At 39.8% G+C, this 19,132-nt stretch overlaps 1 protein-coding gene across 1 annotated transcript; it reads left to right on the forward strand.

The window, feature by feature from the left end:
* Positions 1-5,971: 5,971 nt before the first annotated feature.
* Positions 5,972-17,387, forward strand: LOC129107861 (mucin-2-like; the record flags this gene model as incomplete). Its single annotated transcript, XM_054619452.1, has 22 exons — positions 5,972-6,092; positions 8,875-9,130; positions 9,224-9,338; positions 9,815-9,905; positions 9,998-10,125; positions 10,221-10,437; positions 10,870-10,995; positions 11,108-11,222; positions 11,319-11,469; positions 11,587-11,700; positions 11,800-11,869; positions 11,976-12,113; positions 12,316-12,480; positions 12,616-12,710; positions 12,798-12,924; positions 13,051-13,306; positions 13,931-13,997; positions 15,318-15,497; positions 15,872-16,111; positions 16,215-16,371; positions 16,780-16,908; positions 17,089-17,387. Coding segments are annotated over exons 1-22 (3,357 nt in total), but the record flags the coding sequence as incomplete, so codon positions are not given.
* Positions 17,388-19,132: the final 1,745 nt, after the last annotated feature.

Here is a 19,132-nt window from a genome sequence, read left to right on the forward strand (position 1 = left end):
TGGAGAAGAGGAATGGAGCCAGAACGGTTCCTTGTGGGGCCCCCGTGCTGCAGGACACCCGATCTGACTCACACTCCCTCACATACTGTGGACGGTTGGTGAGGTAGTCCAGTATCCACGCAGTGAGGTGGTGGTCCACCCCGGTCTGCTCCAGCTTGTCCCTCAGAAGCAAAGGCTGGATGGTGTTGAAGGCACTGGAGAAGTCGAAGAACATGACTCTCACAGTGCTTCCAGCCTTTTCCAGGTGAGAAAGGCATCTTTGTAGCAGGTAGACGACAGCGTCATCCACCCCGATGCCAGGTTGGTAGGCGAACTGAAGAGGGTCCAAAGATGAGATCACCAGGGGGCGGAGGTGCACAAGGACCAGCCGCTCCAGGGTCTTCATCAGGTGGGATGTTAGAGCCACCGGCCTGAAGCTGCTGAAGTCCTTGGCCCCCGGGGTCTTTGGGACTGGCACCACGCAGGACATCTTCCATAGCTGTGGTACCCTCCCCAGCTTCAAGCTCAAGTTAAAGATGTGCTCCACTATCCTGCACAGCTGGTCTGCGCAGGATCTGAGGAGCCTTGAGCTGATGCCGTCCGGACCCGTGGCTTTTCTCACCTTTATCTTCCTCAGTTCTTTTATCACCTGGTTAATTGAGAGGGACAAGTTGGGGGAAGGGGGCTGTGTGCTGTAGGTTGTTGGAGTGGGGGTGGGGGTGGGGTGTTGGAGGTGTGCAGTGATTGAGGAGTGTGAAGGGGAGCCGAGTGTTGCGGAAAAGGGGGTGGAGGAGGAGGAAGAAGAGGGGGGTAATCCACAGGGGCTGCAGCGGCAGGGAGGACTGAGTGGGGGGAGGGGTGGGTGGCTGATCAAATCTGTTAAAGAATGAGTTCAGATCATTCACCCACTGTTGGTCCCCCACAGGTTGTTGGTTGGGCCCCTTGTGGCCAGACATGGCCTTGAGGCAGCTACAGTCCTGGTGGGTACGGTGTTCTCCACACAAAAGTTAATGTAGTCCGTTATGGTGTCTGTGAGACCCTCAATGTTTACATATGGTGTAAACCAAAGTTACGAACTTATTGTCTCATAAAGAACAACTATAATTCAGAACTTTATGTTAAGTACAACTTAAACAAAAGACAAAGGTCCCTATGTGCACAGTTACGCTCAGGAACATTACCACTAGCCCTACAGAGACCGATAGGTTTCATTCCACTCCAGAGGAGGACAGAATCTGTTTGTTGTGTGAGCTCGGTGGAATTGAAAATGAGGTGCACTTTTTGTTTTACTGTCCTGTTTACGAGGACATAAGGGATGTCCTCTTCAGTAAAATGACTTCCATTTATGTTGATTTCTTTTGGCTGGATGACTATGAAAAACTTGAGTTGTGTTTTAGGAAAGGAACCTTCTTTGTAGCAGATTTTATTTGCCAGGCCTGGGAGAGAAGGCAGAATGTTTTGTTTAAGATGGAGCGGTGAAGCAACATGTCATCTTGTAATCAAATGTGACCTGATGAGATGTGGATCCACTGCAGCTGTACTGTTGGTGTCTTGTAAACCCATGAGGGTTGAGCACGTTTTTGTGCATGACACGAAAATAAAAAATATCTATCTATCTATCTTGTATGTGCTAACTTCTATTGTTTTTTTTTATTGTTTCAGTGTTTTGCTGTTATTGCTTACATACTTATTTTTGTAATCATTATTGTTAATAGTTGATTACATTATAGTTGTATTCAACTATTGTATCTTTTTAAAAATTCATATATTATTAATTGTATACAGGCCAGAAATAAAATTATTAATCAAAGGAAAGTAAAATAAAAAAATAAAACATTGCTGGCAAACTACAAAATAGCACTGAATACAGCATGATCAGGCATCTTGACTGCCTTTGGTCAGTAGATAAGGTGGCGATAGGTAGAGAGTGAGATGAACAGCCTTTGCGACAATGTGATAGTGCTGTCCAAGGTGCTTAAATGAAGAGGGGCATGTTACCTCTCTCGTCAACAATGTCAGCTGGGTTTGATGCGCCTGGTGATAGTAGTTGTTTGTACAGTTAGATTTGGCTGAAAATATATTTGAGGGAGCTCCCAATTAATCAAGCAGCCATGATGATTCTGCTAGAAGAACTAAGCAGATCATAACAATTTAGTTAAATCAACATTACTAAAAAAATAAACATAAGGTGGAGGTTGGGGTGGTGGAGGAGCAGAGGCAGCAAACAGTGTTGGTATGAGCTGTTAGCAGTAATAGTGAGAGGAGTCAAGTATTATGCTTTACATCTGCTTGAATATGATAGTCGTTTAAGAACAAAGTGTCTGATCCATAAACCTGATAATAGGCCAAATATTGCTGTTGTCTTAGCTGCGCTTACTATGTAATGTGTGTAAGGGCTTTTTTCAGAGGTGTGAGTGGCAGTAATGCTGAGAAAAATATAATCACATTACAGCAAATGTCAAATGTAAAACCAGAATAATTGTTTGTTTTATTTACTCCTGTGTGCTTTTTGTATTGTTTTGTCGCCTGAGCAAACAGGAAGGGAAGATATGAATAGACCTATTTGAGGCAGGATGCTGTCCTCCTTCATCCAGAGAATAAGAAATCTTGTGTGCTATTGTAATCCTGCCGTTCATATCATAGACTTTACAGGGTTCATACCCTTTTAGAGCAGTAGGGGGTGTATATTTTTATTATAAAAAAAAAAAAAAAAAAAAAAAAAAAAAAAAATGAAAAATGAGGGGGTAAGGAAGGGATGAAAGGGATGGAGGGTGATTTGGGAGGAGGTAAGGGGCGGCTGTGGCACATGAGGTAGAGCGCTTGTCCCGTAACCACAAGGTTGGTGGTTCAAGCCCCTCTACCGGCAACATGCCGAGGTGTCCTTGAGCGAGACACCTAACCCCAAGTTGCTCCCCGGGCGCTTCATTGCAGCCCACTGCTCCTCCGGGATGGTTAAATGCAGAGAAATAATTTCCCCATTGTGGGACTAATAAAGGATTGATTATTATTATTATTATTATTATACTTTTAGCCTCTCTATAAGAACAGCGTTGAGATCAGGGGGCAACAGGAACTACCAAAGGTCCAATTAACAGTTCCACCCGTAGCTGATGGTGAGAAAAGTTGATGAGTTATAAAGAGAGATTTTGCCCTCCTTAAAATGGCTCTGGATAACCTTATTGACAATCATCCCCATCTAACTGAGCCATATATATACCAGGTTCTCTTAGAACACCTTAAACACCCAGGAGCAAACAAATTGGCTGGATCCAGCATGCATGATACAACACCATATTTCACTGCTCTCCTAGTACTTCAGGAGAAATATGGTCAATGTATGTCTCTACAATGGAGAAAGGACCATTGAAACCCATGCAATACTTGATAATGGTGCAGATAGATCTATTCTGCTTCCCCAGGCCGTTCAGCGTTTGGGCCTCACAACTCTGCCTGAGACCATCTCATTGCACACAGTGAGACAGGATATTATGCAATTAAATGGAGCATCTACAGTATATCCCCTATCAACCAGCGAACTGAAAGGCATGTTATCAATGGAGCATTCACTGCAGGAAATCTTGGCCTGTCAGAGCACACGTACCCTGTAAAGCAGTTCCAAGAACAGTATCAACATCGCAGAGGTATTCCACTAAAGTCTGTTGATCATGCATGCCCTCTTGTCCTCATCAGCTTGGACTATGCTCATCTCATCACAGCCAAAGAGCCAATACTCATGGGGCTCCCTGGTGGCCCATTGGCAGTACACACAAGACTAGGATGGGCTCTCCAAGGGCCAGCCAGCTTCTTCCAAACCCAGCACACTATCTCCTTCAATCTTACCTGCTTCAAAAGCGAATTGCTCAGGAATGTTGAAAGACTCTGGAAGATTGACACCTTGCCCTACATCAATGAAAAGGCAGCCACAAGGTCAAAGCAAGACAAGCTCGCTCTCGCTCTACTCCACTCTAAGAGAGTAAGAGTAGATATAGACGGTGTTATGCGCTACGCTACTCCACTACTAAGAGCTCCCAACATTGCCACCCTTCAGGCTCCAAAGGACGCTGTCCTGACCCAACTCTGTGCTACAGAAAGACGCCTATCCAACGATCCAAAACTGGCTGATAAATACCAAGAGGAACTGATTAAGCTTGTGCAGTCTGGCTATGTTCAAATTATTCCCAATGTGCAGGTAGACCAACCACAGGAAACCTGGTATTTCCCACATCACATCGTCGATCATAACAACAAACATAAAGTTGTATTTGACTGCTCCTTTGAACACATGGGACAGAACCTAAATAAATGTCTTCTGCCAGGACCAACACTGGGTCCTTCACTCTTTGGGGTTCTACTCAGATTCCGCCAACACACAATTGCCACCTGTGGAGGTATCAAAGGTATGTTACATCAGGTCACCTTTTGAATGACAACAAACCCCTATTGCATTTTATATGGAGAGGAATGCAACTAAACCAGGAGCCCTGTGTTCATGAATGGCAAGTCATGCCATTTGGGACAACCTGTCGTCCATGCTGTGCCACCTACACAGTCCAGAAACATGTCCAAGATCACTGTATTGGAAATGAGGAGGTCCTTCAATCTGTTCAACATTGTTTTTGTCGATACCTGCCTCCAAAGTTTCCCTTGCTCTCATGAAGCAAAGTCCCTCATTGACAAAATGAGACCTCTCCTTGCTGACCGTGACTTTACCTTCAGACAATGGGCTTGTAATGATCTAGCTGTAATAAACCATCTCCCACCAGATGCAAAATCCTCAGGATATGGAGGGCTGACACTAGGCCTACAATGGAACTGCTTCACAGACATGTTGGGTTACAAGAACAGATCCAAAATTTACCTTCAGCCTACAACGAGAAACATATTCAAGGTGCTGGCAAGCCAATATGATCCTCTCTAGGCTATCTGACCCCATTCACAACCCGTGCAAAGATCCTTGTACAGGATCTATTGAAGCAGGAAAGAGGATGGAATAACATAATCAAACCAGATGGGAGAAGCATGGGAGCTAGAGCTGCAGAATCTCCCTAACATTCGTTTTCCTCGCTGTTATCTGCCCCCCTCTACTGACACAGCCACTTATGAATTCCATCTGAATATATTCTGTGATGCCTCTGAGCGTGTGTACTGTGCTGTTGCCTACCTTCTGACCAACGACAAATATGATGACACCCATGTCAGTTTCATCATGGCCAGGTCTCGTGTTGCCCCTAAACGCCAGTTATCTATTCCCCAACTTGAACTATGTGCAGCCTTATCTGGTGCCCAGTTGGCTAACCTACTCAAGTCTGAACTCACTATTCCACTACAATCAGTGACCCTCAGGACAGATTCTACAACAGTCCTGTCATGGCTAACATCTGTTTTATGGCTAACATCTGTTTGTTGGCACAAGAGTAGCTGAGATACAGAATCTGACTAACACAAAGAGCTGGAAATATGTGGAGTCCAAGAATAATCCAGCTGATGACCTGACGCGGGGCAAACCCCTCCTAGAGCTTTCTCAGCAACACAGATGGAGTCAAGGCCCTCCATTCCTCCTGCTGAACACCAGCTATTGGCCAGCCAATCCATGTGTGAAATCTATGTTCTGTGGTACAGTGATGTCAGACGACGCAAACATCCCTGATCTGAACAAGTAAAGCAGCTGGGATGATCTGATAAAGGAAACAAAGAATGTGTTTCATGTGGCGGCAGATCACAACTCAAACATAGCTCAGTTTTATATAAACTCAGAAAAGCATCTTCTGCAACAGGCCAAATCCGAGTGTTTGCCTGAGGAATATAATCCCCTTAAAACTGACAAACCCATACCAAAAACTCCTCCCCCTTTCTCCTGAATATGACCCTGATTCCGGTCTCATCAGGTTGGGAGGTCGACTTCGAAGGGCGGAGACCCTTAACCATGATAACATCCATCCAATTATTTTGGATCCAAAACATCCAATAACCAAACTCATTATTATTGATTACAATGAGAAACTGCTCCACCCAGGCCCTGAGCGTGTCTTGGGGGAAATCAGATGCAGGTACTGGATCTTGCAGGGTCGCCAAGCCATTCGCCAGCATCAACACCAGTGTCAAGACTGTCCGAGGTGGGGACCCAAAATAATCTTGTTAAAAACTCATATTGATCAAATTATTGAGTGTTTTTAAGCCCATAGAAAATACTCCTGCCTAAATTAGAAATAGAATCTATTCCAAAATGTAATTGAATGTGTAAAAAATACCGAAGCAAATTACTGTCTTTAACAACTTTTTGTTTAGATTTCTGATATTCCTCCATCTTAAATCCTGTGCTGTATTCTGACACACTGTTTAAAGAGTAATTTCAGTTCATTTTATGGGAAATTATTACTAGTGTTGAATGTTAAATATCATTATGTCAACACAGATTACAAACTCTCGAATGGTGTCCTACCTCTAATAAAAAGTTTCTGAAGGTAAATTGGTGAGTGTCCTGTCCTCCCTGAATCAACACTGTATTTGCTGTCAGACAGTAATAACACTTCACTCATCATGCAGCTGTCCCCCTGTGGGAGTGGTCCAAAGCACTGTTTGCACTTGGAGGAGCTTCCAATGAAATGGTATTTGAAAACATATGAAATACTTTACTTATAACAATGTTTGTTTCCAAGAAACGAAAAGACAAATGGCACATGCGTAAAGAGTTGTCATGAGATTGAAAGTGCGTGAGACGTAAAAGATCAACCCACCAGCTGCAATTATTACTAAAGTTCTGTGCAAACATCTCCTGATGAATAGACAGTTAGTATTACTTTGGTGTTTAAACGCATTTTACTGAACTTGAGGTAATATGTTCCCTGAAGGAGGTTTCAACTTTTAAATCATGTAAACAAATGTTCCTGTCACAGCACTAGGTTATTGTCAGAGGTTTGTCAGAGGGTTGGAAAGTTTGCACCTTGATATGCCAAGTTTCATGTGTATTCATGTGTCACTGCAGGTAGAGGATGACTGTAATCAAGGATGTGATAGTATTAAAACAAACATTTTAAAAGTGTAACTAGAAGAGAGGTCACAGATCTCCACCAAGGCCACATCCTTCCCTGCTAAGTTAAGGAACTTAAAAAAAAAAAAATGTGTATCCAACTCCACCCTGTGATTTGGATCCGCTCCAAAATGAATGGGTTCTTCGTTGGCCCATGTGTGCTATACGTAACATAACCTAGATGTAAACATAACCCCCTTGGGGGAGGTAAATATAGGTTTCATTATTGGTAGACATTGCCCAACTACATACATATACAGCTATTGTCCATTTCAGGTTTAAATAACACACCTTTTACAAAAGTTGAAATGTCACAGAATTCTTCTGAAAGTTTAGGTTTCAAAAATCAGTTTGAAAAAAGAATAATTCATCTTCTTGGACATCTCATTTTATCCTATAATATATTCTTAGATTTACGAATAAGTGGATTACAATTCAGTTTCAACCCTAATATTTCTGATAACCACTGTTCATTGTCAAATCAAATCTTGTGAATTTTACCAATTTTAGAAAGCATTAATCAATGAATCAATAGCCTGATCCCAAATTAGTTCCCTGATAAACTACTGTCATGTTAAATTGTTTTGTTAAATTCAAACATTGCCTTTATCTTAAACTAATGTCATATTTCTGCAGGATTGTGTAATATTAAAACCATGTAACATTAAAGCATCTTGTCAGCACCATAGTAAAAAGATTTAACATAATTTATTGTTTTAACAAGCAATTATTATTATTATTAGAAGAACACCTTTCATATTGGATCATCTTATGTGGGAGGGATGCAAACCCCTACCTTGTAATTAAAATGATAAAATAAAGTTTATTCAGTTCTCAAAGATTGCATTCTGTGTATTCTTGAAATCTAACAAATTGAACGCATTTCCTTTCTCATGAAACTGTTTTGAAAGCAATCTTTTTATTTGGAAATTTGGAGGAATGTATCTTAATAAAATGTGGCTACCCTGTTTAAATTGTGTTAAGGTTTTGTTGTAATAGCAGAAGCCGGTGCCCAGTAAGTGTAATCTAGACTGATCCTCACCCAGCATAAATTTGATCTGATTTTCAATTGTTAATCAGATTCTGAATAAACAAAACATTATTAAAATTATTACAAAAATAATAATGAACATTTCTTGCAAGCACAAATCACACTTATCGTCTTATTTTGCCATTTTATTATCACAAATACAGAATGAATAGTCAATTAATCAATTATTCAATCAATAGAAAACTTGAAGTAATATGTTCTCTAAAGGAGTTTTCAACTTTTAAATCATGTTAACATATTTTCCTGCCACAACACTAAGTTATTTTCACAAGTTTGTCAGAGTTGGAAAGTTTGCACCTTGATATGCCAAGTTTCGTGTGTATTCATGTGTCACTGCAGGTAGAGGATGACTGTAATCAAGGATGTAGTAGTACAGTTGGCTGCATATCGGGGGGGGTTTATGTCCCAGATGCAACTAGGCTTATTAAAACAAACATTTAAAAGTTTAACTAGAAGAGCCTGTATCTTGGCAATAAACCTAAGTTCAAACTAAGACAGAAGGCGTGAGCAAAAAAAAGGTGCAATCTCAATATAAAGGGCTGTCAAGTGCAGTTAAACTATTACCTTCTTTGGTGACGGCAAGCCCCCAGCGGCAACAATGAAGTGGAGATGCGTATGGTTGTGTTTCCTCGCTCTGTCTGTTACCATTGACATCGATGTCCAAGCAAGACTGGGTAAAACTCACATTATTTTGAATGCTGTGTGGATGGATTGTTCTGCTTTATACAAACTAATCAATAAGGTTTTGTCTATAATTTTAGTCATGCAGAACATTAACTAACTCAAACTGTTTTCTACACTTAAAAATCTTCTTCAGATCGCAACCATGTCAGCAGCATCTGCAGCACATGGGGCAGAGAGCACTTCAAGACGTTTGACGGTGACGTTTACCAGTTCCCTGGTATGTGTGAGTACAACCTGGTCTCTGATTGCCACGAGTCCTACCAGGAGTTCTCTGTGCACATGAAGAGGAAAGACAAAGATGGAAACCCTAAAGTCAATCATGTGGTTGTCACCATCAATGACCTTATGTTCTACCTCACCAAGGACATGATCACTGTGAATGACGTCCCGTAAGTAAAACATCGTACAGCTGTGAAGACTGTGCTTCTCAGTTCTATCATATTTATGCATTGTTATTTTTTAAATATATGTTTTTTTCCCAGTGTCAAAACGCCATACTACAATGCAGGGGTACAATTGGAAAACAATGCTGTTTACATCAAGCTCCAATCTAAAGTTGGCATCACTGTCATGTGGAACGGTGACGATGCAGTCATGGTATGAAATACCAGGCAGAAATATATCTATACAACTCTCCTCAAAGTAGATTGTATGAAGCTCCTTAAAAGACTTAAAGGAGTATATTGTAAAATACAAACAATTTAGTTAAGACTCCTTTATGAAGATTTATTTTAATGTTTGGTTAAAAAACAACTGCTGATATTTTAATTATTATTGTTCCAGAAAAACAATCAGGTTAATTATTTTTCTTAGGTATCTTATTTGAATAAATTCCTATGATTCTTGAGAATAAATTAATTACAGACTTTTCTTTCAGTCAATTGTCTTTCTTTATTTTGTTATACTTTACAAAAAAATAAATATATATGTGGTTACTGATATAAATGATCAAATTTTAATCATAATACGTATTCCATTCATGTCATTTTCTGAGGCAATTACAATTCACTGGTGTTTTGTTTACTTTATTTGAAGTATTATTTTAATTGTCATGGCCTCTTTCTTTATTGTAGGTTGAACTGGATGCTGATTATGCGAATCGTACTTGTGGACTCTGTGGAGACTTCAATGGTGTTTCTGTCCATAATGAGTTCATTCATAATGGTATATATGGTTTATCATTCTTGTATTAATGCATTTCCTCAACCATCCACTGTATCTTTGACATTTGACAATATAATAACAATCAAATACAGGTCGCAAAATTAGCCCTATTGAGTTTGGAAACAAACAGAAAGTCCATCGTCCAAACGATGATTGCGAGGACCCCTTTGAGGAGGAAGAAGAATCACTGGAGGCTGTGCTGGATTCATGCAAGGAGTTTGTGAGTTCATTAACCACCTAGTGTCAGGGATAGAGATACTTAGCTATATACTCAGATAGCATGTACAGAGTAACTTTATCTCCTTTTCTTTCTAGCAAACCACCTGTAACCAGATGCTGCGTTCAGAGCGCTGGAGCTCCTGCACCAAACTGCTGAACCCTGAACCTTACATCCAGGCCTGTGTGCAGGACATGTGTGGCTGTGCCAATAGTACAAATGACATTTGTGTCTGCAGCACACTGTCTGAGTTCTCTCGACAGTGTTCACACGCAGGAGGGCAGCCTCCCAACTGGAGGACACCTAAGTTCTGTGGTATGTTCTCTTCTCTGTTTTTTTTTTTTTTTACAATCTTTATATTTCATACAGTACAGGGCTGAGAGAGTATTAAAGCAATGAACAGTCCTTTGAAGAAAAGGTACTGTGTTTCGATCTGAACATGATAACATTTTCTCATGCAGTTCTGGACTGAGACGATTAATTGTATTCTATACAGGAAAAAATCAAAAAAGACATTTAAAAGCCGCATAAAGAAAGGCCAGACATGTCTGCTTACTGGCTGACTTCAATAGTAATTGATGTGATTTAAAATGTAACAAAAACACAATAATGTAGTAAAGATTACGTAAACATTTTGCTACTCTTAAAAAAAGGTCTATTAAGTCACTTCCCCCTTCATATACTGTTGAATAATTCACACAAACTCACACCTACCTCAATTTATTTCATTGTACCATATCTTCACAGCTAAACAGTGCCCATACAACATGGTTTATGAAGAGAGCGGTTCCCCTTGCATGGATACATGCGCACATCTAGACACAAGTTCACTGTGTGAGGACCACAAAATTGACGGCTGCTTCTGCCCTCCTGGTCAGTGCTGTTTAATTTTTTTGTTACCCTTAAAGATTCTTTCAGATTTAAATTTCCTAGTCTGTGAGTTCAGTTAAGTTCTTCATGTTAATGTTAGTCATGTTTTCTTCAGGAACCGTGTTTGATGATATATCCATGAGAGGGTGTATTGCTCAATCTGAGTGTCAGTGCAAACACAATAAAATCTATAACTCTGGTGAGGTCTACAGACAGGACACAAAGGAATGGTATGTCAAATATGTCTTCAACATACTATTTAATATTTAATTGTTTCTTAATCGTTTATTTTTTATTGTTAACTTGACTTGTGTGGCTTGTCTCAGTACATGTGTTGAGGGTAGATGGGCTTGTGAAAGCCTTCAAACACCTGCTACATGTGCAGTTGAAGAAGGTTCACACGTAACTACCTTTGACGGGAAAACCTACACCTTCCATGGAGACTGTTACTACACTCTAGCCAAAGTGGAAAGCAAGGTGAAAGAGCCATAGCTTTGCACAATGAAATATACCATGTAATGGAGCTGATGTAAAAAAGAAAAAAAAAGATGTATTTATATATATATTTTATTGCTATCACTCTGTATATTTCAGGATTATGCAAGTCCCAAGTTCACCATCCTGGTTCAGTTGGTTCCTTGTGCAAATCAAGAATTTGACACTTGTCTTAAGAGCCTCAAAATCCTGCTGAACAACGACAGAAACAATGTGAGTTAAAGTCTATCACGAGAGAAGGTTGTAGTCATTTATAGATTCACTCTGATATCTGCAACTACAACTCAAATGATTGACTCTGTTATATTTCAGGTATTAATGTTCACTTCTGATGGTACAGTAAAGCAGAACATGCAGACCATCAGTTTGCCGTACCACTCAGGTGGGTCACACAATAAGAAATTCATCAAGAAACATGTAATTGTAATGTGTCATTCATGCAATGACGTCAATGATCAAACTGTTTTTGTATTTGTGTTTATCTAAAGGTGACATCAACATATTCCACGCTTCATCCTTTCACATCTTGCTCCAGACCAGTTTTGGGTTGCAAATTCAGATCCAGCATGTGCCTGTTATGCAAGTCTATGTCAGCCTGGACCAAAGCTACAAAGCAAAGACACGTGGTAAGTTTCATATTTGTCAACAACAAGGCAAACCCTTAAATCTCAGTGTATAATATTTGTTTGTCTTATCTCATTTAATTTAACAAAGTTCTCTCATCATATTGATTGACACCTTCCATTTTGCTATTTTATGGTTTCAGACAATATAATACTAGTTTAAGATAAAATTCTACTTTAATTCTAAAATGTTTGGTTTCTTCAGGTTTATGTGGAAACTACAACATGGTCCTGTCTGATGACTTGAAGACTCCTCAGGGGATCGTGGAGGGAACAGCAGTGACTTTTAGTAACTCGTGGAAGGCTAACCTCATGTGCCGAGACAGAGAGGAAAGACTTGAGGACCCTTGTTCCCTCAGTCTGGAAAACGGTAAAAAGCACTGGTTGATTATTATTTAACTGTTTGTTTTTATTGGTTGTATATATCTTCAGCTTTGAACACTTAAAACTTAGACAGTTCAAGATAATAGCAGACATTTAACATAAAGAGTTATTGTTTTTCCAGAGCGGTATGCTAAACACTGGTGCGCCTTGCTACTGAGTCCAGACAGCGATTTTGCGCAGTGCCGTTCAGTGGTGGATCCTGAGATGTACTACAAGGTACTGCAAAACCTTCCTGTTCCTCTTTTGCTGAATTACATTTTGATGGGACTGTAATTCTCTAAAAGTGTTTGCTGTCTTCTGCAGCGATGTACTTATGCTAGCTGTAACTGTGAGAAGAGTGAGGACTGCTTGTGTGCCGTCTTCTCCTCCTACGCTCGGGCTTGTGCATCAAAGGGAGTGTCCTTGACAGACTGGAGAGGGAATGTGTGCGGTAAGGATTTCTTTCATTAAGTTGTGCTAAAGTTGAGTGTTGCGACTTGAGTTCAATGAATATCTTCCCTTTCATTAGTTAGTCATAAAACTAATAAGTAACCATCCTCCATTGTGCACAAAACAGATAAATACACAAGGAGCTGTCCAGCATCTCAGATCTTCTCTTACAAGCATCAGAGATGCCAGTTGACTTGCAGATCACTGGGCACAGTGCAGCAAAGTTGCACTTCTGACTTCTTGCCTGTGGATGGCTGTTCCTGCTCTGAGGGTCTCTACCTAAATGAAAATGGCATCTGCGTTCCCATGGCAAAATGTCCCTGCTACCATAATGAAGTCTACGTCAAGTCAGGAAAGTCAATCAGCATCAAAGATGACCATTGGTGAGTCAGTTGCATGCAATTTGGTACTTAAATGAGTCTAGACTAAGGATTTCGCATGGGTGTAATGCTTGCAGTATTTATGATTTAAGATGACTAAATTGATAGCTTTAGAGTGCCTTTGTGTTGCATTTCATCTTGTATTTTTGCTATCTTTTTCTAGTGTGTGTACCAATGGAATGCTTCATTGCCATTCTTGGAAAGCCCGCTCATCAAGTATGTTTTTTTTTTTTGTTTATTTACCACAACACAAGCACTTGGTACTGATTCTGGTCTTGTTGATAATTAATATGTTTAATAAAATAAGTTTCTTCTTCTGTTACAGCATGCCCTTTTCCAAAAGTGTTCTTCAACTGCTCCGCTGCGGCCACAGGAGAGCTGGGACAGCAGTGTGCTCGAACTTGTTTAAATCTGGACAGTGATGATTGTGTGAGTGCAAAGTTTTAAATATCAGGATCTGTCAGTTTCCTGATTTCAATGGTGGACAGTATTTTACGTGGAAGATGTAACACACTGCATTATTACACTCGTTTCTAAAGCAGTTCCTAGAGAGTTTTGAACAATGATTTTTAATAGTATCAGTAATGTTTCTCATTTTCAATCACTGTGATCTTTCTATTTTCCCAGGACTCCACAGAGTGTGAATCCGGCTGTCGGTGTCCAGGTGGCCGCCTTGATGATGGCAAAGGTTCCTGTGTGAAAGAAAATGAATGTCCATGTCAACACGATGGGCATATTTATGCCCCTGGAGCACAAATCCCTAACCAGTGCAACATCTGGTATGACCTTAATCAGACGTATAATATTGCATAAATATTATCATATTTTCTTGTATGTTGTACTGGATCATAGTATTCAAAACACTGTATCATATTTAACCATTTCTGATCTAGTACCTGCAAAAGTGGAAGCTGGGAGTGCAGTACAAAAAAATGTCAAGGAACTTGCATTATTTATGGGAGTGGTCACTACAATACATTTGACCAGCAAACATATGGGTTTCAAGGACATTGTGCCTATGTTGCTGTAAAGGTAAGAAAAGAACGTCAACTTCTTCCAAAAGACAGGCTGTATCTGAAATCACTCTCTCCTCACTCATTCATATAGCCAGCAGGATATGGAGATTTCATACACTTACTTACATCATCATTGAAAGCTTTTGAGTTAGTCAACTGCAATTTTCGTATTCAGAATGCAGACACTCAAATAAAATGGCGGACAGTAAATGTAGTGCACTATTAAGTAATTAGGGAGTGAATTCAGACAATCTGAGCTGAACTTATACTGTTGTATAGGGTTTTATCTCTGAACGTCACAGATATGACATTTATGAAAACTTATTGCTGATCTTGAATATCAAAGTTGAAAGGCAATATGTGGTATGTTTACTTACATTCATTTTAAGATGACTGCTTGTCATAATAAAAACATGAATGAGAAATGCAGATAAGTATATAATCTTCACATCTAGGGATCAATTACACTTTTTCTTTATGTTCTATCTTTTTTTTAATGATCTTAACACATTGTGGACTAGTAAAGGTCAAGCTGAAGTTTGATTTCATCACTGGTCTCTGTCTAATTTAAAACAAGTAAAATGTTTAACAAATCTCTCTCTTTTAAGAACAAATGTGGCAATAAAACAGTACAGGACAACTTTGGAGTTATCACAGAAAATGTACCATGCGGATCTACAGGCACCACATGCTCCAAAACTGTCAGAATCCAGCTGGGGGTAAGACCTCATACCAACACCTGATATGCAAAATATTCAACATTATTAAATCAAATTATGTCATATAATTCAATTCAATTCAGTTTATTTTGTATAGCCCAGAATCACAAATTACAAATTTGCCTCAGAGGGCTTTACAATCTGTGCACATGCGACATCCTCTGTCCTTCCCTCACATCGGCACAGGAAAAACTCCCCTAAAAAACCCCTTTAGATATATATAACAATCTGCTTACAATGAAAGCAAAAAAAAAAAAAAAAATCTCTTTTACATTACAGCGAATGGAAGTCAAACTATCAAAGGGTAAATATGAAGAGGCCGACCTGGGACATGGCGCTGAGATTCAGTACAAAATAAGGAAGGTTGGCTTGTATTTGGTGATAGAATCTGCCATTGGACTGGTAGTGATGTGGGATGGCAAAACATCTGTTCGCATCATCCTGGAACCACAGCACAGCGTGAGTCACAGTAATTATTTAAATGATGACTGAAATCTGTTACAGGAAGAGTTTAGGGATAAAGTTTTTATATGATGTATCATTTTTTGTCATCTGTGGTCTAGCCGTCTTTGGGGATAATTTTCTTACACCACTTATAAAGCTTTGGGACACTAATAGTATTGGTGTAAAGTATATTATCATTGCTGAAGAAGTATTTACTACTATACAATATACAATATTCATAACAAATGAAGTAAAAACTCTGTCAGTCAACATCAAGCAAGTATATTCATGCCTGGAAAATGTGGGTTCCTTGTTATGCCGAAGAGTATTAATATAGAATATTATCTTAATGTGAAAAAAGTAATTGATTTTATTGTTTGGCTGTACAGGGAGAGGTATGTGGCCTGTGTGGAGATTTTGATGGTGATGGACAGAACGACTTCACCACCCAGGGTCAGCTGGTAGTGAGCAATCCGTTAGAATTTGCAAATAGCTGGAAAGTGTCAAGCCAGTGCCCAGATGTAGATATGAATGCTGACCCTTGTGGACTAAGACCCAATCGACATCACTGGGCAAAAATGATGTGCAGCATTATAACTGGAAATACGTTCAAAGAGTGCCACAATAAGGTAATAACACGTTTGTTTCTAACTAATCATTATTTAAAGTGGGATAATTGAAAACACCTAATACATTTGAAAAAATCTATCATATATTTTGATAACTGAACAGGTAGCTCCCCTTCCATTTTATGAAAACTGTGTGAAAGACTCGTGTGCCTGCGACTCTGGAGGAGACTGCGAATGTTTCTGCTCGGCAGTCGCAGCTTATGCTCAAGCTTGTAATGAGGCTTCTGTCTGTGTGGCATGGAGAACTCCAGAAATCTGTCGTAAGTAAAAAACTAATTTACCTCTCAGATTAAAATAAGTGTGTCAGCCTTTTATGGTGCTTAGTACCTGTTTTTATTTCACCAAAAATGTTATGTAAGTGGAAACCTAATTTAGATAGGCATCAGTGCATGCTGAGTAAGTGAGTGATAATATCCGAACTTTAAGTATACAAAACTAAATGCCGGGGAAACCCGATAGCCCAGTTGTTAGGGCGCAGTGCAAATGCCCTGAGTAGCGATTCCCTGGTTTGATTCCTGGCTGACTAGACCATTTGCTGCATGTTATTTGCTCTTTTTCCCAACATTTCCTGTCTCTTGTTTGTTAAGTTTGAGGTCTCTTTCACTGATTGACACATCAACATTTACTTTATTTAGAAACATAATGTACCTTGTATATTTTCTTTTTAGCTGTCTTTTGTGATTACTACAATAAACCAGAGGAATGTAAGTGGCACTACAACCCCTGCCACAAACCTTGCTACAAGACCTGTTTACATCCCGAAGAAATGTGTAGTAACCCTTTACCCAACCTGGAAGGTAAGAGGTTAACTCACAATGTCTCACCTTACATCTGAGTAATAAGTGCTAGTAAAAATCTTAAATCGTAAACTGATCTAATTCGGCATACTTTTTGTGCCAAAATAAGAAGAGATACCAACTACAATTCTATGACTGTCAAAACATAAAGGATTATGTTTTATGCTGTGATTTGTACAGGCTGTTACCCCGTATGCCCAGAAGATAAGCCCATATTTGATGAGGAGACGGGGTTGTGTGTGGAGGAATGTTCAGGTTGTTTTTACAACAATACTAGATATGACGAAGATGACGTTATTTACAATGTGACTGACAATTTAGGAATGTGCTACTATGCAATATGCAAGAATTCAACAGTGATATTTGGAAGTGAACCTTGCGTTACAAACACAACAACTACAACCCAAGAGCCAACCACACCAACTGAACAAACCACTCCAACCCAAGAGCCAACAACAACCACAACATCTACGACCCCACCAACTGAACCAACTACAACAACCCAAGAGCCAACCACAACCACAAAATATACAACCCCACCAACTGAACCTACTACTACAACAGAAGAACCAACCACACCTTGTTATAATCCATGTCAATGGTCAGAGTGGTATGATGTGCATGATGCAAAAGTGAACAAAAGTGACTGGGAAACATATGAGAACATCATGAATAATAATAAAGAAATATGCAAAAATCCTAAAGAAATTGACTGTAGAGCAACAGATAATCCTGACATTGACTTCGATGACTATCTGAGTCAGACTGGCCAAGTTGTTTCTTGCGATTTGGGATATGGTTTGATATGTAGACAAGAGGACCAGCCCAGACGTCAAGGAAAATGTTTCAACTATAAGATCAGAGTATGTTGTGAGGTAGAAAAATGTCAAACCACAACCCTCTCAACCCCAGCAACTACAACCCCTACTACTACGACCCAAGAACCAACCACAACCACAAAATCTACAACAATTCCAACTGAACCAACTACTACAACCCAAGAGCCAACCACAACAACAAAATCTACAACAATTCCAACCGAACCAACTACTACAACCCAAGAGCCAACCACAACCACAAAATCAACAACAATTCCAACTGAACCAACTACTACAACCCAAGAGCCAACCACAACAACAAAATCTACAACAATTCCAACTGAACCAACTACTACAACCCAAGAGCCGACCACAACCACAAAATCTACAACCCCACCAACTGAACCTACTACTACAACAGAAGAACCAACCACACCTTGTTATAATCCATGTCAATGGTCAGAGTGGTATGATGTGCATGATGCAAAAGTGAACAAAAGTGACTGGGAAACATATGAGAACATCATGAATAATAATAAAGAAATATGCAAAAATCCTAAAGAAATTGACTGTAGAGCAACAGATAATCCTGACATTGACTTCGATGACTATCTGAGTCAGACTGGCCAAGTTGTTTCTTGCGATTTGGGATATGGTTTGATATGTAGACAAGAGGACCAGCCCAGACGTCCAGGAAAATGTTTCAACTATAAGATCAGAGTATGTTGTGAGGTAGAAAAATGTCAAACCACAACCCTCTCAACCCCAGCAACTACAACCCCTACTACTACGACCCAAGAACCAACCACAACCACAAAATCTACAACAATTCCAACCGAACCAACTACTACAACCCAAGAGCCAACCACAACAACAAAATCTACAACAATTCCAACTGAACCAACTACTACAACCCAAGAGCCAACCACAACAACAAAATCTACAACAATTCCAACTGAACCAACTACTACAACCCAAGAGCCAACCACAACAACAAAGTCTACAACAATTCCAACTGAACCAACTACTACAACCCAAGAGCCAACCACAACCACAAAATCTACAACAATTGCAACTGAACCAACTACTACAACCCAAGAGCCAACCACAACAACAAAATCTACAACAATTGCAACTGAACCAACTACTACAACCCAAGAGCCAACCACAACAATAAAATCTACAACAATTCCAACTGAACCAACTACTACAACCCAAGAGCCAACCACAACAACAAAATCTACAACAATTCCAACTGAACCAACTACTACAACAACCCAAGAGCCAACCACAACAACAAAATCTACAACAATTCCAACTGAACCAACTACTACAACAACCCAAGAGCCAACCACAACAACAAAATCTACAACAATTCCAACTGAACCAACTACTACAACCCAAGA

This window comes from Anoplopoma fimbria, chromosome 19, assembly GCF_027596085.1.
Source record: "Anoplopoma fimbria isolate UVic2021 breed Golden Eagle Sablefish chromosome 19, Afim_UVic_2022, whole genome shotgun sequence".
Lineage (NCBI taxonomy): Eukaryota > Metazoa > Chordata > Actinopteri > Perciformes > Anoplopomatidae > Anoplopoma > Anoplopoma fimbria.